General features: G+C 27.0%; 5 protein-coding genes across 8 annotated transcripts in view; 3 read left to right on the top strand and 2 right to left on the bottom strand.

Annotated features, from left to right (window-relative positions):
- Nucleotides 1-1,606, top strand: part of LOC112684887 — a 59,302-nt gene extending 57,696 nt beyond the window's left edge. The window contains exons 37-39 of one of the 2 annotated variants that reach the window (XM_025556611.1): nucleotides 23-572; nucleotides 775-888; nucleotides 1,520-1,606. In XM_025556611.1, coding sequence (XP_025412396.1) covers nucleotides 23-572; nucleotides 775-888; nucleotides 1,520-1,551 — 696 coding nt within the window. In that variant the 3' untranslated portion in view covers nucleotides 1,552-1,606. The remainder of the gene's footprint in view (nucleotides 1-22; nucleotides 573-774; nucleotides 889-1,519) is intronic. The other variant, XM_025556620.1, reaches the window with a different exon arrangement.
- Nucleotides 1,607-4,433: 2,827 nt separating this feature from the next.
- LOC112684793 lies at nucleotides 4,434-12,594 on the bottom strand. The gene is made up of 14 exons (XM_025556463.1): nucleotides 12,193-12,594; nucleotides 10,496-10,611; nucleotides 10,140-10,412; nucleotides 9,953-10,071; nucleotides 9,653-9,887; nucleotides 9,489-9,588; nucleotides 9,336-9,428; nucleotides 8,793-9,264; nucleotides 8,584-8,700; nucleotides 5,880-5,983; nucleotides 5,563-5,697; nucleotides 5,397-5,497; nucleotides 4,891-5,123; nucleotides 4,434-4,813 (listed from the first exon to the last, which is right to left on the bottom strand). Exons 1-14 carry the CDS (start codon nucleotides 12,238-12,240, stop codon nucleotides 4,737-4,739), a joined length of 2,223 nt encoding a protein of 740 aa, XP_025412248.1. The 5' UTR covers nucleotides 12,241-12,594; the 3' UTR covers nucleotides 4,434-4,736.
- On the bottom strand, nucleotides 7,376-8,100 carry LOC112684813 (14-3-3 protein homolog). The gene has a single exon (XM_025556507.1). The coding sequence runs from the start codon at nucleotides 8,078-8,080 to the stop codon at nucleotides 7,394-7,396; it is 687 nt and encodes a 228-aa protein (XP_025412292.1). The 5' UTR covers nucleotides 8,081-8,100; the 3' UTR covers nucleotides 7,376-7,393.
- A 195-nt stretch (nucleotides 12,595-12,789) lies between the features above and the next one.
- Nucleotides 12,790-15,885, top strand: LOC112684801 (cytochrome c-type heme lyase). Of its 3 annotated transcripts, none has more exons than XM_025556493.1 (6): nucleotides 12,790-12,984; nucleotides 13,104-13,292; nucleotides 13,391-13,621; nucleotides 14,862-14,978; nucleotides 15,040-15,444; nucleotides 15,559-15,885. In XM_025556493.1, exons 3-6 carry the CDS (start codon nucleotides 13,403-13,405, stop codon nucleotides 15,646-15,648), a joined length of 831 nt encoding a protein of 276 aa, XP_025412278.1. In that variant the 5' UTR covers nucleotides 12,790-12,984; nucleotides 13,104-13,292; nucleotides 13,391-13,402; the 3' UTR covers nucleotides 15,649-15,885. The 3 variants fall into 3 exon arrangements, with proteins under 3 accessions (XP_025412278.1, XP_025412268.1, XP_025412260.1); XM_025556483.1 differs by having other exon boundaries at nucleotides 13,378-13,621; XM_025556475.1 differs by lacking the exon at nucleotides 13,104-13,292 and having other exon boundaries at nucleotides 12,791-12,984.
- A 1,287-nt stretch (nucleotides 15,886-17,172) lies between these two features.
- LOC112684937 lies at nucleotides 17,173-21,932 on the top strand. The gene is made up of 6 exons (XM_025556674.1): nucleotides 17,173-17,786; nucleotides 19,038-19,232; nucleotides 19,877-20,032; nucleotides 20,288-20,393; nucleotides 20,835-20,987; nucleotides 21,359-21,932. The coding sequence occupies exons 1-6, from the start codon at nucleotides 17,544-17,546 to the stop codon at nucleotides 21,838-21,840; spliced, it is 1,335 nt and encodes a 444-aa protein (XP_025412459.1). The 5' UTR covers nucleotides 17,173-17,543; the 3' UTR covers nucleotides 21,841-21,932.
- The last annotated feature ends 462 nt before the right edge of the window (nucleotides 21,933-22,394 follow it).

Below are 22,394 nucleotides of genomic sequence, written 5' to 3'. Positions count from 1 at the left end.
TTTGTTTTTGTTTTACCCGCAGACCAGCAAGTCCGAATGCTGGAACCCGTGCGAGGCGAACGTGGCCGGCAAACACTGCGATATAAACGCTGACTGTCTGCTGATACCGGAGACGTCGGACTTCAAATGCGAGTGCAGGCCCGGGTTCAACGGCACCGGCAAGGTTTGCAAGGATGTGTGCGAGAACTACTGCGAGAACAAGGGCACGTGCGTCAAGGACTTGCGCGGCCAACCGTCCTGCCGATGCGTCGGCTCGTTCATCGGGCCGCACTGCGAGGACAAGTCGGACTTTGCGTACATCGCCGGCGGTATCGCAGCCACCGTCATATTCCTCATTGTTATCGCGCTGTTCGTGTGGATGATTTGTGCGCGGTCGGAACGCGTCAAGGAGCCCAAGAAGCTGATGGCTCAGACCAACGACCAGACCGGTTCGCAGGTGAACTTCTACTACGGCGCAGCGCCGTACGCGGAGTCCATAGCGCCGTCGCATCACTCCACGTACGCGCATTATTACGACGACGAGGAGGACGGCTGGGAGATGCCAAACTTCTACAACGAGACGTACATGAAAGGTAACAACCACATATATACGTGACGACATGTCTTCGTGAGGATTCGATATCCAATCCCCGTATCTCCTTTCCTGTTTTCCATCGTTTTTCCATTTTCACGCGACATTAAAATTGCCCTTGACCGTACCCAACCGTTGCTGATAATTTGGCAAAAAGAAACAATTTAAATTTTGCCTAACGCGCTATTTGTAATCGTTCGCAGAGAGCTTGCACAACGGCAAGATGAACAGTTTGGCCAGATCGAACGCCAGCATTTACGGTAACAAAGAAGACTTATACGACAGACTCAAGAGGCACGCTTACAACGGCAAGAAAGGTGAGAACGGTAACCAATTGATATTATTTTAATGTACTAATCGGATTCATTGTGAACAGTTAACACGACCTAGCATTTGAAATTCAGAATTTAAATTTCATTATTGGATTTATTATGACTTTTTCATTTTTTTTTTTCTAAATATCTTAGGCATATGCCTTATGTATTTCGAATCTGATTAATTTTAATTTTTTTTTTCTCGACTTTTAATCAACATAACTAAAAAGGTAATTTTTACTACTTTTAATATTTCAAAACAGTTTTTGTTTTCCTATGTAAAGACATTACTTATAAATAATAGATTTTCGACGTAAACGAAGGTCATAAATTACAAATGTATAGCTGCCGAGAGATGATGGCCATGTTTATAATTTCAAAGTAAATTTTCCAGCTCTGAAGTACGATTTTCAAATCATATGGATAAATATTTTCACATACCTTTTTAGAACATTTATTTATTTATTTTTTTTTTTTTACTATGAAAACTCAATTTTTTCCAAGGAGATTAACTGAGTGTTTTTAAGACCGATATCCTAATCCATACGACGTGAAACGATCACGAATTACTGAGATCAAATCCGTTCCATTTGATATGCATCAAATATTTCATTTTGTTTTTGGTGTGTTTCAGATAAAAGTGATACCGAAAGCGAATGCCAGTGAATAGACTACAAATGTAATAATAATAATATTATAGTTGCTCAAAAGTAAATAGATATGAAAAAAAAATAATAAGATAAAAGTTAATAGAAAATTAAGAAATTACAAAATAATTCGTACGGTTCGGGCGAACATAAGTGGCGGACGGACAGTAGGCCACAGGAAGCGGAAAAATCAAAACCAACGCAGCAGCAAAAAGAGCATATCATATACGTATACGTTTTCTTCCTGTTAAACTACTGACCAAACGCACCTCCCTACATATACTATGCTACATTATGAACGATAAATGTTAAAAAATTTGCGAACGACACGTGGGAGGTACATACCCGAATTTTCCTCAACACAAAAACGCGAAACTAATTATTTATAATTTATAATATAGAAATCTAGTGTCATAAAAATACTATGTACGCGAACGAATTTGTATGTACTGTGTGTAAATAGCTATAAATATTATATTATGTAATTGTTATTATAATTTTTTAACAAGTCCTAATGTCCAGACATAAGCGTATAGGAATAATAGAGACTTTATTGGCTCGTAAACCAAAACTGTACAGTTTAGACGATTTTTATTATTCACTACGATTTGTATAAGTGTCATTATTCAAAAACAATCATTTTTATTTTTATTATTATTATTTTTCATCATAGCTTTTAAGACAAAATATATTATATTACTTTATTTGTTAAGATTTTTCCCTTTTATATTTATACAAATTGTATCATGTATAATATATATATATATATGTTTTTTACCATCATCAAATAAACAACACATTAAATACATAATAATACGCATGTTTGACATATATTACTTTCACATACCATTAATTATTATTATTATTATTTAGACAATAAAGATAAAATATTTCTGTAACTAATATTATAAAAAATAAATAATCCGCAAAAAGGAACTTACAATAATATTGAACATTCTTGTAAATACTAAAATAAGCAAAAACTATTAATTTTTTATTTGTTTTCGAAGAACATCATATACATAATATATAACCGACTCGAGTCGAAACAATATATAAATCGATAATAGTTCCTACATAAAACAATATTCAGCACCTTCTAAACATATTGAGAAACCGAAACGTGCTGTATACACGTATCCGTGCAAATCATGTAAGTACATAGGTAATGTTAAAATATTATTATTACATGTGCGGGGGGAGAGGAAGAGAAACTCAAGTTTGAGCAGCACGGACACGTAGTAATCGTACAATATAACTATTATCACTCCGTTGAAGTATACACATTGAATGAACGTTAAAACTAAATAATAATAATAATAATAATAATAATATATTAAGATGACAGCTTTTTCGGCGCACTAATACACATTTGAAAATATTCTTATAATATATTTTGTTCGCATGCGCTGTGACAAAAACACACAAGTTGTATTTAGGTACGTGACGCCTTTAGCCGGGTGAAATATTACGAATACGAAATGTAAAAAATGTACAAGTCATAAAAAAAAAAGTTGTAACAAACACGTAGTAAAAACATACATAGTACTATATTATCTCGAGGTAATTAGAATGTTACAATAGTGTTGTTATAATATAATATATAGTAGTAGGCGAATGTGATGTGCAGGTTATAATGTACACGTCGGTAAAACGTAATGAAAAAATTATTTCTTAAACGTATAATTTTTTTTTTTTTGTGACGAGTAACGACGACGATGTCTATGCTACTAATCGACCATTGGCGGTTATTAATTTTTACCAAGTCGGGTACATTTACAGTACGAGAACAAATCATCGTTCCATAAAGGGAACTCGCGGTGTGCCAAGAGGGTTTCAAAATCAAACTTCGAGATTGCAGTTTATTGTAATTTGAATGCCTTGCGTTACACATTCTCGTTTTCGGTTTTTTCCAAATCGTCGTCGCAAAACTCGTGCACGGCTTGTTCATGAATTTCACACCAACAGATAATGAAAAACCATACACAGATAAACCGTCGTCCATTACGACACATATTATAATATAAATTGCATGTAATTAACATCTTTATTCCCGTCAATAACACAAAAATAATTGACAAAGAATAAATATTAACATAGATGTTTTAGAATAGTTAGTGGAAGGTTCGTACATCGATTAAAAGCATATTTTTTAATTTTTTTTTTTGTTTTTTAATACATAAATCATTATGTTAATACTTTATACGTACATTATAATACACAAGAAGTAAGAATCGCGGGATTATTATTATCATTGTAGGTAACAGAGTTAAATATTGTTTTCGTTATCCAATATTAAATTATACATATTTTGATTATTTTCAACGTTTTACGCGTGACCGCTAAAAATAATAATAATAATACCTTCGGTGCTACACGTATTGATAATGTTCATACATTACACTATAAGTACTTTAGTTTCTAATTAACGACATTGTACATTTATGGAGGGGGTGATAAATAATAACGAGATAAAAATTATAATATACTTTTAATGATATTTTTGTACTTTGATTAATAATAACTACGAGAGAGAAACAAAATATATAAAAAAAAAAAATTAAAATTGAAACAGAATATTGATTATAACTTTTATATTAAATTATTATTACAGGTAAATTATTTTATCAAATAAAAACTTAAGAGGTAAACGGTGAGTTTGATCTACATATCTTGGTAAGTATAAATATTGAGTAATTTTGAAATAAAGGTATTTTGAAAGCCAATGTTTTAAGAATTATAATGAATTATTATAGCAATTTCAAGTTCAAAGTACACTAAAATTATACTTAATTATAATAATTAGAATATTAATTTATAAGAACGTGAAGTAACCGAAAGAGTTCTTCCAATGTTAAACTAATACAACATAATTATTTGTTGTTACTTAAACTAATCACAAAAATTAAAACATACCAAGAAACCGATGAGCTTAATAAACATTATTTCAGGCAAGTAGAACAGATATATATATATAATATACTTTGTTGAGATTTACAACTTAATAGTCAAATTAATAGTAGTACATCGTTAAAAAATAATTAATTACTATCACACACAGTATTTTTATTAACATAATAAATATTAAAACTAATATTAAATATATCTAAATATTAAAACTTAATATACCTTAAGACTGTCTTAAGTGGCTCTCCTACTTCTTCTAGTTACATAAGCATTCTGTGGCAAAGAAACACTGTAACTTTACATTCTTTGTAATATTCTATTACGTAGAATAGTAATCATATTCTCTTCATCTCTGATTTCAAATAAAGACGGATCTAATAAATAATGAGTGAATATAATTGGTAATGGTTTAAAAAGTTTAAAAATTAATATGTGTCATGTCCACACTCACTTAAATACCCGTCATGTCTAGACCAGATTTCATGGGATAAACATTTTACTTGTCTGCCAGCAGGGACATTAAAGAAACCCAGGGGTGCTTGGCGCAGAATATTGGCTTCATGACGTGCTGGATTCCAACTTGTACTTGAATCTTCAGTAATAGCTTCTAGCTGCCAATAAGCCTCTAGGTAGCAAGTATCAGTCTTGGGGTTCCACAAAATCACACACTTTGTCTCAAAGCCCCTAAATTGACACATATAGAATATTTTAAATAGATTATACATCAAGCGATGTTAATGTTTTATTTTGCAAGAGGTAAAAACTACATTTTTTTTTCTTTATACACAAATAATGTTTATATCTACTATTAGAAAAAATATAAGTATTATAATATTGATAATAGTTTTTTAAGAATTTGACAGATATTAAAAACATTCATAATTAAACAAATTTTTTGCTGAACTATGTACTTATTCTAATTATCTAAATATATTGAAAAAGAAAACAAACATGTACCTGCTACTCTCAGATTGGCAAATAGGTATGGGTCGTTTTTCTTCTTCGGTGTTCAGTCTTATGCACAGTGCAATTAAAATGTCCCCATTCAAAGGACAAATCTAAGCATAATAAATTAAGGTTATTGCTACAATCAGTTAAATAAACACAATAAACTAATATTTACATCAATAATTGCTGAATCATAGTCATTGTAGCACCAAAATTTGTGCCCTTCTAGATTGCAAATAATTTCTGCTACTTTATAACTAACATGCTCAAAATCTAAACTCGCTTGCTTAATGACACAAACATTTTTCTCCTAAGGAAAATAAATTATGTAAATTTAAAAAGTTAAATAATTAAATGAGTAAATCCCTAATCATTGGCATTTTAAATCTTTTAATAGATTAATAGGTGCCGATATCCTATATAAACATTTTCATAGTTAATAAAATTACTAAAATTATACAGCTAGTGATATTTATGCTAGTGATGACTCACCTGTTTTCCAATTTTAGTAGTATTAACCATTTGCATTTGAGCAGAAGCAGACCCATGCACAGACAAAGGAAGTGCACATAAAGACCCTGTTAAACCGTCTTCTTCTATAGTTAAAAAAAAAAAAAATAGATATTTAATACTTTAAAATAAATATAGTAATTTTAATAAAAATATTTTATGGGTTCAACTATATTTATAGATGGAGTGATAAATTTGAGTATTCAAGTATTTATTTTTAGTTTAAGGTTAACCTCCATAATATAAATCATTAAATATGTATACGCTTCAAACGCTCCCATATATTTTTTTATAATTGCAACTGTTATAGTGTACTTCTTTTTATTCTTCTTTTAAATTAAATATATCTAAAAATTCCCTAAAATGCGTAAAGTGCAAGTGTTGGTAAGATCTTCTATAAGATATAAACAACATTTTTATAAGTAAATTAATATTTCATCAATGGGTTTATATCATAATATTAATATCAATTATCATAATATTCATATTTTGTCTCAATATTCTTATTGTGTTAAAGAAACAAATTGTATACTACATATAATCATTAAAATTAAAAAAAAAGTTTAGGATTGAAAAATATTAATTTATGAAATATTGAAGAAGTTAATGTTTTATTTTATAAAACATTATATTTCTATAGGCCACTTGTCTCCTTAATATTGTTTTATATTTTATATTCAGATAAAATAAAAATTATAATTCATAACACACTAATTATTAAATGATATAATGAAAAAATGACATAAAAGGATCGATAAATTAAGGCTCATAGTCAAGAGTTATTAACACTAAATTATGCTTGTTTTAACTGGTCCACTAATTTAATGTGATAATAAGATAAATATGTTTACATAAATGTAACAATAATGAAGAACTAATAATTTTCAGCTAAAAATTCCATTGCAATGTAGAGAATTCTTTTGAATAATATCAAATGTTTTAAATGCAATATATTGAAAGCAGCTAACAATTTAGTTTAAGTAAAGCAGGGGTAATCTTTAATAGACTTATAATATTTTTAAATTCTCATCATACTTGCATTAAAAAGGAACTACAATTTTCATCAAAATATAGAATAAAGTATTTTGTATAAACTAAAGTTCTGAATAGAGAAAATGTAAAAGCAAATAGAATGATTATTCTTATAATAAACTTATTATAATTAAAATTTGTTTTTTTATAGAATTTCAATAATGTCAATTATTTAAGTTAATTATAATTATGATTAATTTTCATTTAAATAGGATACAATATTTTTTAACTCTATTTCAAGTGATTTAAACACAATAGTAACTTTAAATAACTTAATATTCTAATTATCACCTCAATAAAAATAATGTTAACAATTTTCTTTATTTTTAATGATCTATTAGAACTAGTAAAGAAAAAAAATATTTAAAATGATGTATATTTGATTATAATAATTAATTTTTATATTTACACAATTTTAATCTTAATTATTGAAATATAATTTTTTATGATTTACTATTTGTTAATTACAACACATTGTTCATGTCTATTTTATTGATAAGAGTTTGCTTATAAATAATTACACGATCGACCATGACATTTATGGGCTCATCTATACTGCTATAATTTTGATTGGTCAAGCTTAATGCTTTCATAATGAGTGATAAAGCTTTATTAGGTCCATGCACAAATTCTAAACAAATGGCATATTTAACAGCAAAATACAATATGATAACTGCACTAACAGTATTTTTCAAACAGAGCATCCAACCAGATTTGAACTCATTTAGAGCTTTATGATGATTATACAATTTAATTTTATCGTTACATACTTCAGCTTTATACCTGTGATAATCACCACAAATTTGATACATTAATACTTTATGGTCAACATTTTTAATGGCACCCATCAAATGATCATTAATGAATAAAATAATTTCATTGCAGGTAAGTTTGATATCAGATGAAATACTCAGTTTGTATTCATTAAAAATTGACCAGTCATAACTACTTAAATCTGAACAATTTTCTTGTTTTAACATATGACGCCAGGCAGAACGTTTTTTATTTATGATTTGTTTATAACAATTAGACCACATTTTAATTTTATAAATATTGACATCAGAAGAATTTCTCATTAAAGGTATTAAATACTCTAAACAATCTTCATATTGATTGATTTCATAGGTTACTTCTGCCATAAACATTTCCATTTTAAATTTTAATATTTCACTTAGTGCTCTAGTTATGTACTTAATTAAAAATAAATAAACAAAAATCTAGTTTAAAAATATGAATGGTAACTAATCAAAATGTATAAAAATCAAAGACTACACAATTTATGAAAATAAAAATAAAAAATATTAATAAAATGTAAATATACTTATTAAGTACTGTGCACACAGAATTTCAACTTTAGATTAATTTTCTTTATATATGAAAATAAAAATTATTCGTATCCAAGTTATGATGTCATTCTAGATGCCAAATCAAAATAAAAAACTAGGGTAACTCCTAATTAATAAATTTACTTAAAATTTATAAATTGTCAATTATATTATATAGTTAAACATAATTTAAACATTTAGAAATTTACAATGAAATTGGACCTTCAAAATTAATAAGTGTAATAGATTTTCAAGAGTTATTTTTATGATCTAGAATCTAATTAATATTATTATGATAATGTATTAATAATATAAAAATTCATTCAAACCATCTAAATCTGTGGAGACTGAAACAATTTCTTCATCTACTTCTATGTACCGTCTCTCTAGTTTTACTGAACATCCTTGTAATGGTACGGATAGAAATACATTATTAGATTGACTTCCTATTGTAAGTATTAAAAATTGAATAAAATAAAATAATGGACTACATATAACTTTTTTAATAACATAGGTAATATGATAATAAAAATCTTACCTTGAGTATTATTATCAGGTACAAGCATAACACTGACTTTCTTATCACAGGCATTTTTGGAATTCTTTGTCAATGGAGTTTTATTTCTTGGCTTGAGCACATTAGTTATTTTTCTATTAGCAATATCAGGACTCTTAAGGTCTCTATCTTCAGAGGTAACTGAACGAGGTGACGATAAACAATCCCAGTCCGCAATGATTGCATTTAATTCTTGAGCAATTAACATTTTTCTATCACAGTCATTTAATCTATCATCTTCATAGTCTGTGTGTATATATAATGGTGTTTGATCAACAGCAGAAGGTCCTGGTGATTCACAACGTTGACATAGACTTTTTTTAGATGAAGGATGTACATTCTCCATATCTTCTTCTTCAGAACAAAATTCATACATTTTATCAGCTATTCTTCTTCGCCTGAACCATTTGAATTTAAGCATACAGCTATCATCGTTTTCGTCAAAATCATAGATCTATTAGATAAACCATACAACATTAATATAATAGTTAAATTTGTATTATTAATTGTAACTTTTTTTTTTACCTTTTCAGCATCTTTCATTCTCAAAAGACGATGGCTGTTATAATTTGGTATAGGATTCAAAGCAGATATGGTTAAATCTTGTTCTTTATCAAACTGTAATAAAAAATAAACTTAAATTTATAAAATAACAATACATTTATATTAATTACATACAAAGCATCTTGATTCAATATGTCTTCTCTTGATACCTCTTTCTTGATTATCACTTTTATTTGCCATTTTATAACCAAATTCAGTCAAATCATTACTAAGCCTATAAATTAAAATAATTGTCTAATATGTGTTTTATCCAAGTTATTTACATTTTTGTTTTTTACTTGTGAGCTAATGGAGCATTAATGTTTTCTGTTTTATCAGATTCAATATCTTGATTTTGATCTAAATCAATATTTAAAACATGAATGAAATTACACGTATTAAGCACAATATGATCATCATATTTCAATAATACGTATGGCTCTAGGCTTGGATAAGGATGCGACACAGTAAATAATGTATGAACAGTAAGGCCATGAACAAGACATGTATTACCTGAATAATACTTGGAAAAATCTATAAATAAATTAAAGTGTATTAATAAATAAATAACAATAATATTAAATAATAAACAATCTTACCTTCATGTCTATGTTCATAGGCTACAGATCGACAATCTATACAGTTATTTAAAGATGGTAATGTAGTAACTGTAATATAGATTTTGTGCATATCACATTCATCATCTTCAGATATTACACTAAAATCAAAAAATGTAGTAACAATTCATTTATTTATACATTATTATTTAATTTATAAATAATTTACCTTTCACCGAAAACTACAACTCTATCAGAACGGTTTGGCCATTGAACAATATAAACATTTAAAAGATCAATATGATCAGCATTTTCAAATAACGAAACTTCTGTAACCTTAAAAGCTTTTTGACCTGGCCGAAATGCCCAAAAATGAAGTTTGTACTTAATATTCGAACTAGATATAATAGGACTATCAATGACAACAGTTTCAGTCTCTGCTACTGTACATGTATAAGTCAATAGAAATCGGCCACATCGAGTAAAGCCCATTAATACATGACTAAAACAAAGAGAAAAAAATAAATATTTAGAGAAACATTTAAACAATTGAAAAAAAGTTTTATCAATTTTCAATTTACTTACTCTGACATGTCTTTTATAATATCAGACAATAAAAATGTACACCAATCTGGATTTTTTTTGAATAAATATCTTGCATTATTTTGAGGGTTATATTTATACTTAAAAGTACCATGGACCTGAAACATTTTTAAAATATTATTAAGAAAACTTAATTGTCAAAAAAAAATAATATTTATTGTAGAAATACCAATTAGCTACTTCATATCAATAAGTGTAATTTTAAATATTCCAATCATAATTTTAGTTCCAGAAAAATGTATAGTAAGAAAACAAAAAATACAATATATATTGTTTATAAATATAATGATATTAAAATATTAAAATACAGACAATTAATATTTAATATAAGCATATATATTATATAAGTACAATTCTTCATTGCTGTATAACTAGTTATTTATTATTATATAAATTAATATTTTATATTCAAATTAATTCCTTACTAAATTAATTGGCCAGAAATTGATAATTTGTTATAATTACATAGGTTAGTTAACTAGCTTTAATTAAATCAATTTGATAGATGTACGTATAAAAATCAAATTGCCCAAGTAATATTAAGGAAAATAACAGAATAAATATTATTAAATCATTTAAGAAAAATACTAGTAATTAAGACTTTAAACATTTGCAGATTTAAATCTTTAAAAAATATGTGTCAAAAATTGAATTTTCATCATATAAAATCGTTAATACAAATAAATAAATAAATAAATGATTAGCCAGGAATATTATTATATTTGAAAAATATGACCAGTTTCAAATTAAAAATCATCATTAGGTATAAAATAAGTTAATAAAATTGCGACTGAATTTGAAAAAATAAAGGAAGGAATAATAATACATTGAGAAAAATTATTTTATTTATTTTAATAGAAGAGATTATTTAAAATTAAATCTTAATAGACAAAGATATAAATATAATTTAGATAATGAAATAAAGGTACAAACCGATTTTAAAAATAATATCTAAGATTATAATCTTACATCAATACATTTGAGATAATAATAAATAATAACCAAAGTACTCATACTTCTTAACATATTTTTTCTTTTATTTTTTTACTTTCATTCATGATTTTATTGACTTTGCATATATCTGATGACGAAATTTTAATTTGAAAAAACCGGTCATACTTTACATATATAATAATACTCTAGACTAAGAATTTATTTATTTCTATGTATAAACTATTTGTTTATTTATTTATATATTAATAATAATAAATCAAATTATAAGAAAATAAATCAAGGAACTAAATAATTTATATGTTTTATTCTCTATTTCAAAGCATCACCAAAGGGATATCAGTTTAAACTTTTTTTTAGTATTCTGCAACAAAAACCTTAAACAATATTAAAAATGAAAGAGAAAAGAGTTGATAGGAATCATAAGAATTGAAAAAAATGATTTTCTTATAATAAAATCTAAAGAACGTAGACGCGTATCCCCAAGCTTTGAGGCGCTGGTACACTGTAACTTCACTTGCACTACTAGGAAATCTAGGAACCATTGTAATATACCCAAATCGAAATACAACAACCGTTCGAACAGGTCGGAAGATATGAAAAGTTTCGCATAAGATGTCGAAACGAGTAGGTGAGGAATGGGTGATTTCGCGTCCAACAACACGAGGACACGAAAAAATCCGCATGGTTGTACAAAATGACAACGTCAAACGCAAGTATTCCATTACCTGCCGGTTATAGAGTTTGTGGATAATGGAATCTGACGAGATGGACATTTTGAAACGGTCGCAGCGCGTACCTCGGCGGTCGGTAAACGTATTATTAGTATTTGCACCAGCCAGTCCGTAACACGACGGTACGCCTAAGACCGTCCGGACGTTCAAGCCAATTGGTTTGCGCCGCGGCGAGAAACGTAAATGATTGAACGGACAGACGGACTGGACAATACTGCAGCGGCGGCGGTGGTGGCGGCGAACGGAACATTAATCGAAAACATTTTAAAAAGATGTGCAAGGAAAAAAATTATCGAAAAAAAAAAAATAATAACCAAGACAGATCCACCGCACACGGAGTAACGATTAATTATTCTGGGGTATTATGGTAGTAGTGAGATGTTTTGCTCGGACGTACGATAATAAACAAAACATTATACCAATATTGTATTATTATGCTGTGATAACGTATCAATCACTTTTCCATGATTGATCGGACGAAAAAAATAAAACAGTCGGAAAAAACAGACAGCGGCTGCCGTTCAAGCGGTAGTGGCGGCAGTGGCGCTCGCGGTGATATCGGCCGTACAGTTTGTAATGTTTCATGAACAGAACTGTGTTTTCGATTGATAGTGGCCGAGAAAACAGGAGAGAACACGACCTGAAATCATTATTTTACGGGATCCGCAATCCTGTACGACCGTTCGTCGCACCATATCGATTTATTAGAACACGAACGGTAATATCCGTTCTCTGAAAACCGTTCGATTCGGCGTCCGAAACGGATTTTGAACATTTCGTTTGCAAGTAAGTACCGACCATGCGGACGCATATGATCGTCCCGGTGGATGTCTGCGTAACGTAATGTTTTTTTGTTTTTTGTTCTCGCGCCGGACGCGTTCTTTGCGTTTTCCGTTGTTTTCCAGCACCCGAGTAGTTTGAACTTGGATCTTTGCTGGGAAATCGACCGGGAATATGTTTGGGCCTGCAGGGCGTTTTACCCGAGGCTTTTCGGATTGTTTTTACCGTCCAGGCAACTGTAGATTAATTAGTCCTTGTTAATTTCGTATTCGGCTACAAAATAAGAACCGTGTAGAATGATTTTGTTTTAAAACGTATGTAATCGATGATGGTAAAAAAATAATTCACTCTCAAACATCCTCTTTAATTGATGTCTATCCTATGTGTGTTTGATATTAGTTACATTTTTCAGAAAAATTTCAATATGGGAAACACGGTGTCGGAAGCTCAAAAGAATGCACAGACTATTGTGAAACAAAATGAAACAAACAACAATGAAGTACTTAAAAATCCACATAACTTTACTAGTACTGTAGGCAAGAGTCCACCTCCCGAATGCCCAATGCATGTCAAAATGGAAGAAAAAAAACCAGTTGGATGCGCCGTTGCAGGAAATCCTGACGATATCAATCCATTGAATATGGTGAGTATCAATAATTAATCTTTGTTAAATAGCATCAAAAAAGTTTGTTAGTTATATATTCTTTTATTTTGCTTCCTTAATATTAAAGTTTAATATTCTTAATCTAATGCTGTTGTCCATTCCACTTTTGGAATTTCAAATTTTGTTTCATGCAAGGTTGACCTCTTTAAATTATCTCATGTTACTCTTTTCATCCTTATTCTTTGTTATTTTCCACTTTACTAGAAGATTTTTTTTTTTTAAACCATCTTAATGTACTATAAGCATAATCGCCCATGACATAAAATGATATGCAATGTCAAAATATCTAAGTTAAATCAATGTTTTTAATGTTTTAATCAAATTCTTAATATTTTCTTTACTAGTGCATTTATACTTGAAATACTATAACCGAATTTGAAATACATTAACAATCGAATATAGGGCATTAATAATCAATATGATAAGCATAGATAAGTGTAGTTAAAATTATGAATGAGTGAAAACCACGTATTAAATAATATCACATAATAAATATGTGAAAGTGTGACAAACAACCCAAGGATGAGCACATAATAATGATTAGATAAAAGCCAAATCCCAAGTTAACAGGAAAACTTTGTACTTGTGAAATCACATATCTCTGACCTCGTCTTGTATTAAATAGTCATGAGACAAAAAACGGTAAGAAGTTCACACAAAATTGGGATATAAAGGGGGTCCTTCTAATGTGTTTTAGTCCTGTTATTAGTGTGCACCTTCACACCAGTTTGTTTAATAAATTAATTATTTGGACTTAATTTAATCACAATAAAAGTAATTCACTTAAGTTGAGAGTTCATTATGTCATACCTATCACTATTCTACATTGATTAAAATCTACTCTCGTTGTCTATCTGTATCCACAGACCGGCATGCAACAGAATAAAAAATATTAATATTTAATTATCTAAAATGTGAAGTTGAGTTATTAAAAGAATGTGAAACAATGATGAAAGTTTTTCTCTAATTTAAGTAAAATTATGGAAAACCTAATAATATCGATCTTATGATATTAGTTCATACAAAATAATCTCTTTGTTAAAAAAATTTCATGACTGCATAAACCAATTTCTAACTAATATGACTTGTAAATTACTTAATATAGTATGTTAAAACAATTTTAATGAAAAAGTTGATTTTGGACTTCTTCTTACATATGATATTTGTATATTTGCACAATTTATGTTGTCAGTAAATGTAATTATATTTTCTTTTATAGATGCCACCCCCTAATCAAAGACCAGCACCTGATCAACCATTTGCATTACCAGTAGAACGTGAAGTATCATCTATTCCAAAGGCAGATGGTGATTTTTGGGTTTATCCATCTGCTCAAGTAATTAATATAAATAAATTAAAACATTACATTTTTTTAGTCTTAACTGTTTGATATTTAGATGTTTTGGAATGCAATGTTACGTAAAGGATGGCGTTGGAAGGATGATGATTTATCACCAAAAGATATGGATGTTATTATTAAAATACATAACATAAACAATGAGCTTGCTTGGCGTGAAGTATTAAAATGGGAAGCATTCCATGCAAATGAGTGTTCCAGTCCAAAATTAAAGAGTTTTGGTGGAAAAGCTAAAGACTATTCTCCAAGAGCTAGAATACGAAGTTTGATGGGATATGAATTACCTTTTGATAGACATGACTGGATTGTAGATCGTTGTGGTAAAGAAGTGCGTTATATTATTGATTATTATAGCACAGATAACTCTACAAATAAATATCAAGTAGCCATTTTGGATGTAAGACCAGCTTTAGATTCATTTGAAGCTTTATGGGATCGTACAAAGGTAACTATATGCTTTTTTTTTTTTACTAGATGTTACCTTCAATTTTGCAACTATATTATTTTTGTAATATTTTTAACTTCAATTAATTATTTTTATTTATAAATTATGATGTAGGCGGCTTATTGGAGATGGCGTTTTGAAGCTGAAACGGAAAGAAATATAGCCAACAAAATGGAAGAATTAAGAAAAACTGATCAAGCATAAATTAATTGTTTTCAATTGTATAGTGTATAGTAGATTCCTTAAGTAGAGATAATTCTCTGCAATCATCCAAAATTTAAGATAAAAGTAAACACTATGGATACTAATACAATAATGTATCAGATTTTGTGACTATTATTATTACTATTCTGTTTCCTATTTGAATTGTTGACAATGATTATATTAATTGTATGTCTTGACAAAATCTGAACATAAATATAATTGTTGATAATATTTAAATAGTTTTATAATTTTATTTTAACTTTTATTTGATTGTCCTACTATTAAAACTAAAACAAAATTTAAAAAAAAAATGGCCTTTTTTTTTTTTTAATACATTTTCTTTTGGCTATTACATAAAATAAATATTATGGTAGTAATGAAAAGAGTATTGGTTTGAAAAATTATGTGTAACAGAATATAAATAATTAATAGGAAACAAAATATTCTGTTTTATATTTTATAAAACTTCTATGGTACTCTGTTTTTTACATTAATTGTTTTTAATTAATATACTGTCCTATACAATTTAATATTTAATTTAATTATTATATAGTTTCCATGTGGTTTTTCATATAGGAAATTAATGAGAATAAAATGTAAATAATCAATTTATTTTTTAGTTATTATAAAAATAAACGTTATAAAAATATAATATTAATTCAATTGATGCTATTTAAAATAAATCAACAATCCTTTGTAATAGTAAAAAATAGTATTTTAGAAGAGCCGTTCAGTATTCAGTTTAAGCATTTATCAGTAGTGGCTAACTTGCAGCAAATGAGACCTCTTTTTATGCAAAATATTTTTACTATCATAGTACATTTTGATTGTTATATCATTAATCTCAATAATATTTATTATGTTAAAATAACGGAGATTTTCAAATTATACGTACTTAAATTAAAATTACATTAGATATGTATGTATTATATTTTTAAGTAAGCTTCTTGAAGTTAACCAAATGCTAAACGAAATCATTTAAAATGAATAATTGGATAAATAATTTCCAACCGGATTCTCAATGTTATATGAATATTTATAATTTGTTTTGTATTTTATGAAAATAGTAATAGTTGTAACTTTTAATAATAAATTGTATTTTATTTTGAGCGTAGTTTGTACAATGTTTTGATTACAAATACTAGTTTATATGTGTAATCATTTTGCTGTAAAAAAAAAAAAAGTTTACAGATGCTAAAATTGTTTAATGTCCTTGTAACTTTAGTATCATGCAGTAATCACTACCTACCTAGCGCGAACAAAACATACCAATTATTTAAAAAAATAAAAATTGTATTATGTAATTAAGTTTATTATTATTATTCTTATAATGACGCAACTCACAAGGATATTATGTTAAAAAAAAATTAACTTATTCGTTTCCATTTATGATATTAAAAATATGCTACAATTGATGGAAATAATTTAAAATAAAAATAAAATAAAGTAATCATTTTTATCGGTAAACTATCGTCCACGTCGTTAATAAACATATTTATAGAACTTACACCAAGTGTCAGAACATATTTTACGAACTGTATTCTGTAACGTGTAAGATTTGTTCATAAATGTTTTCTATTATGACAAACGTATGCTACTCGTATCGAAATTGATAATGAATAGTACATATTATCAATGATGTTACAGTATCATTTTTAGTTGTTGGTAGATAAGTGTCGTATCGTTCAAAGTTATCGGTTATTTTAGAGCCGTTTATTTTACTGTTCTTTTTTTTTTTTTTTTTACTCATTATAATAACGTAATACTTTGTATATTTATCAACAAAGGTAATTTTAAATTATTTTTTTGTTGCGGTCTCGATGTCTGCTGATCTCACGTGGCTGAACATATTTAATCAACGCTGTCAATCGCGTTTGGTGTAGTTCGTTAGTGCCATGAGGGTCTATTCCATTTATTTGTTGATTGTGTGCTTGTCCAGCGGACTGGTCCGGTGTTCCGTCAACGACAATGAATTCATCGATCCCTTGGACATGCTCAATTACGACCGGTCGACCGCTTCAATGAGAAGGTCTCGGACACAGGAGACCAGCAACAACGCTAAATCAGTTCACGATGACCGTTGTACTGTGTTTGTCTCGAGATTTATTAACAGTTTGCTCCAAAATACCGGATTGTCTGTAAGTGTATTTGTACAATCATTCTGCAATTTACTGGTAAACCAAGTTTTAAGACTTTAGTCTGCTAAAAAAAATTTGTATTTTCAAAACACATTACATGTTATATAACTAATGAAAACAGTGAAAACAATAATGATTACAATCTATAAACCACACTTAGTTTTACTCTGTTGCTCCCAGACTAGTTTTACATTAACAAGGATCTAGTATGTTATGAGTAGAGCTGGGATTTTAATGCAAGTGCATCTTTTTTTCTGATGTTCTTAACACATAGGTTTGTAAGAAGAAAATGTACTTCTAATGACATTGATTATTATAATGTAGTTTTTATTTTAGATTTTATGACAAATTTAACTTAAGACGCATTTTTAGGGCATTTTTCAGAATTGATCTATATTATTATATTATCTTTATTCTTAAATATTTGGGTATTTGATTATACTTTTGGCATTTGTTCACTTATAATTTACACGTTTAGTATGTAATCTTAAATACTAAAAAATACAAATATATCGGCCCATATACCTATTTTATCAAAAATAGAACAAAATTGTTATAGTATAAAGAAGTTTTTTTATTTATAAAAAATCCAAAAACTATCATAACAGCAAGTTATGAAATAAAGTTAAATAAAATGTAAATATTAAACAAAAAAGTGCCTATTTTGTTATTATTATGTTAAATATATATAATTATATATGTTTGGTAACATGTATAATTATATAATTTATAATGTAATATTTAAACTATAGTAAATCATTTTTTTGCACATTTTTTTAGAGCATTTTTACTATTTTTAGAACATTAAAATCTAAGCTCTAGTTATAAGCTATTTAATTAAAAATATTTAAAAAAAAGATCAAAAGTGATACAGTACCTTTTTATAGACAAAAACGAAAAAAATCAATAGTTAAATATAGTTAACTATATAAATTAGAATATTTAATACATTTTATTTGATTTCATTAAAAATCTTATCAAAATATTATGTAAATAAGTTTTTATTCTTAAATTCTGTAGGTAGTTATTAGAAACATAATTATACTATATTTAATAATTACACTGGTCAATTTATAATTGATTGATCAAAACTTGTATGAATTGTATAAAAATCTATGCTATTACAATGGTTATTGTTTTCTTTTTATGGTCTGTTACAGTTATTGAGATAATCTGCAGAAAATGTGTAATTTACTATAAATATTATATCATAATTTTCTTTTATGTTAATGTACATCTTTTGATTTCAAGTCCAAACAGAAGAACCAAGAAGAGCTGAAATCCTACACTTTGGTAAAAATCAGTGATAAAGATCTTCAGTCGTTGAAAAATATGGCCAGTAACAGAAATATTGATTATGTTGAAATTGATCGAATATTAAATAGTATGTTTACTCCCTTTAAAAAAAGTATGACAGACAAGTATGAAGGAACATCGTTTAATGAGGTAATTCTATCAAATAAATCAGATAATATTCTGCAAAATAAACATTAATATTTCTTTTGTAACTCATCAAAATTAATGTTGGTTTTTAAACTTAAATTTAGTTTTCTAAAACATTAATTTTGATAAACTTCTATACAAACGTATAAAAATTATTTCAAATAATTATTTGATTCTTAATTTTTATCAGTTTCTTAAATATTAATTAATAATTTAGATTTTCAGTGAACTCAAAGTTCTTCCTATACTTATTTTATTCATATTTCGATGAAGGAACATTTTAATAAGACAATATTGATTTAATGAAGAAAAATGAACCTTTATTTACTAATTAATTGAACTTCTCTTTTTTAAGTGAGGGGACTGAAAAATTAAAAATTACTGCTAATATTAGGAAGCTGGAACTCAAAATTAAGAAAAGAATAAAAATATAACCAGAAAATATTGAAAGTTGAGAAGAAAATAAAAAATATTGAATAATAATAGTGTATAAAAATGTACAGAAAAATTGTAATTTTATTTTCAGCATTTTATTGATAAAATTAGGATTAGAAAATGTTTGAAACCTAAAAATGTTAAAATCATGTTTAAGTTATAAACAAAGCATAATTTATTTTAATGAACTCTTTTAAATTCCATTGTTTCAGATTAAGGGAGTGCTATTTTGGATTTTCTGTGGCCTTATATTGTTGCTTACACTATATGTTATATCTAAACAAATTCACTTTGTGTTGAGCTACACATTTGTTTTTAGTGTTATAATTATTCTCGCATTTGCTTCAACTTGGTATTCTATGTACATGGTAAGAACTTTTTTAATTTATTGACTTTATATTTAATTGTATTTGAACCACATCTCTACAATCATATATTGTCCCCATTAAAGAAACTTATACCAGATTTTCCTGTTTTATATATGTTTATTTTTTAAGTTTTAATTTTAATCTTGTTTCCACAATTGAAGTTCATACAACTAGCTCATGTAATATTAATTATAAAATAGACTTAGACAAAGAATACAGTTATGATATCCAATTCACATTTTTATGAAACTATAGAAAGCTGTAATTAATCGAAATGTTCACCTGGACCATATGCCTGCTCATTGTCAACATACAGGAGGAAGTTGGCTTCATTCGAGTTGGTTTAGAAGACATGATATTGGTAAGAAAATTAATATTTATCATATTAAAATAATAATAAAAATGAATTAAATTTAAAAACTATTAAATGATTAATACTCATAAATTAATTTATAAATAAATAAATGTTTAGTCTGGAGTATTATATTTATAATGTATGATTGGTTTCAAATTAAAACTTCATCATTAGGTATATATACAAAGTTAATAAAACTAAATATGAAGAAATAAAATCTTTATTTAACGCAATTTTATTTATTTATTTTTCAGTTACAATTTTATTAATTTTATATATACCTGATGATGAAATTTTAATTTGAAACTGGTCATACTTTACAAATATAATACTCGAGGCTAAAATTTTATTTATTTATTTATTTATTTATGTAAACTGTTTGTGTATGTATATATTAAATATCTATCATTATTATGGTGTTTAAACTTTGATATTGATTTATTTTAGAGGAGTGCAAAAGGTTCAGAGAGGCAATTATTTTGGATCCAAAGTATTCCATTTCAGTAACTGAAGTGTTATCTGAAATGTTGAGTAAAATTATAACAAAACCAATTGAAAGCTTAGGAGAATCTATTTATGGATTTAATAAATCAGTTTTAAGTAAGTGAAAATGTATTTAGGATATTTTCTTTGTAGTAATATATTAATGTCACTAGCCTAATTAAGTTTGAATTATCTCAAATATTTAAAAAAAAAAAAAGAATTACATAACAAAATTAATACATTTCTTGTTTAGCTCAAAATAAAAAATAAAATTCTAGAAATAATTAAAAAAACATTCTATAATATTCTTACATTCACTTTTTAAATGAACTAAATATTATAAAATTAAGTGTTTTTAATCAATGATATATTATTATTTCATTTAAAAAGGTTATATAACATAATTAAAGTTTCGACATAAGTTTTTTTTTTTGTTTTATTGAATTGAACTTAAATAATAATTGAGTTATTGTTATTTCATTTTTCAGAGGATATTCCATTTTGGGCTCAGATATTGATAGTTCCTATCATTATTGTCATATTCATAAAATCATTTTTGTTGGCAATTGCATTATTAGTTGGTAGAAGTTTGAGTATGAAATCCGTGTTTGGATATGGTGGCACATCAATTGGCTCAGGACCTACAATTAACGATCAGAATAACACATATAGTAGAACCAACAATAATACCCAACCAACAACTAGAGTATTACCCACTATTACTCATATGCCTCAAATTCCCAAAGTTAATTTAAATATCAATTTATTTCATCCTAGTAATATTGTTGATGATTGTAAAAAAATAGAAAATAATACTTCGTTCTTAATTAATAATAAATTAAAAACTAATAAAAAAAATCTAAGCAATTTAATAGAAATGTTAAAGAATAAAGAGATTGATAGTGTTGATAGTAAAAATGCTGATAGTCTAGCTGTGAAAAGATATAGGCATAGAACATTATCTTTTTGATTTTCATTTTCAGAATACATACTGCACAAATTTTGATCTGATTATAATTTTAAAATGTTACTTATTTTTGTCTATTTTTATTGATAGCTTTGTGTCTTTTTATAAATTATAAATTTAGAAGTGGATTTGTGTATAAATATGCACAAAAACATTTCCTAAATAATATTTAATATTTACTGAAAATTCCACAGTGTATATATGTCTTGAATAGTTAAATAATGGAGACACTTTCACAATAATTATTTCAAAGAGATTTGAGTTTTGAGAAACTTTTTATGTACAATGTGTACATTTTTATATTAATTGCTACTCGTGTACTGATTTTTTTATTTTAAAATTATGACTGTAAATATTATGTTCTTATATTACTGAACTAGATTAAAAAAATAGTATTAAATATATTTTTATAATACAAACAAGATATTTCTTTTTTTTATGTATCTATATAAATAAAATAACAATGTAGTAAATTTCTTACTTAAACATACATCCACATTATATTATTGGTTGACTAGTTTTTGATAATTTTGAACTTATAATTTAATCTATATCAT

This window comes from Sipha flava, unplaced genomic scaffold (assembly GCF_003268045.1).
Source record: "Sipha flava isolate LNK unplaced genomic scaffold, YSA_version1 106_pilon_pilon, whole genome shotgun sequence".
Classification (NCBI taxonomy): domain Eukaryota; kingdom Metazoa; phylum Arthropoda; class Insecta; order Hemiptera; family Aphididae; genus Sipha; species Sipha flava.
This window is presented reverse-complemented; position numbering and strand designations above follow the sequence as displayed.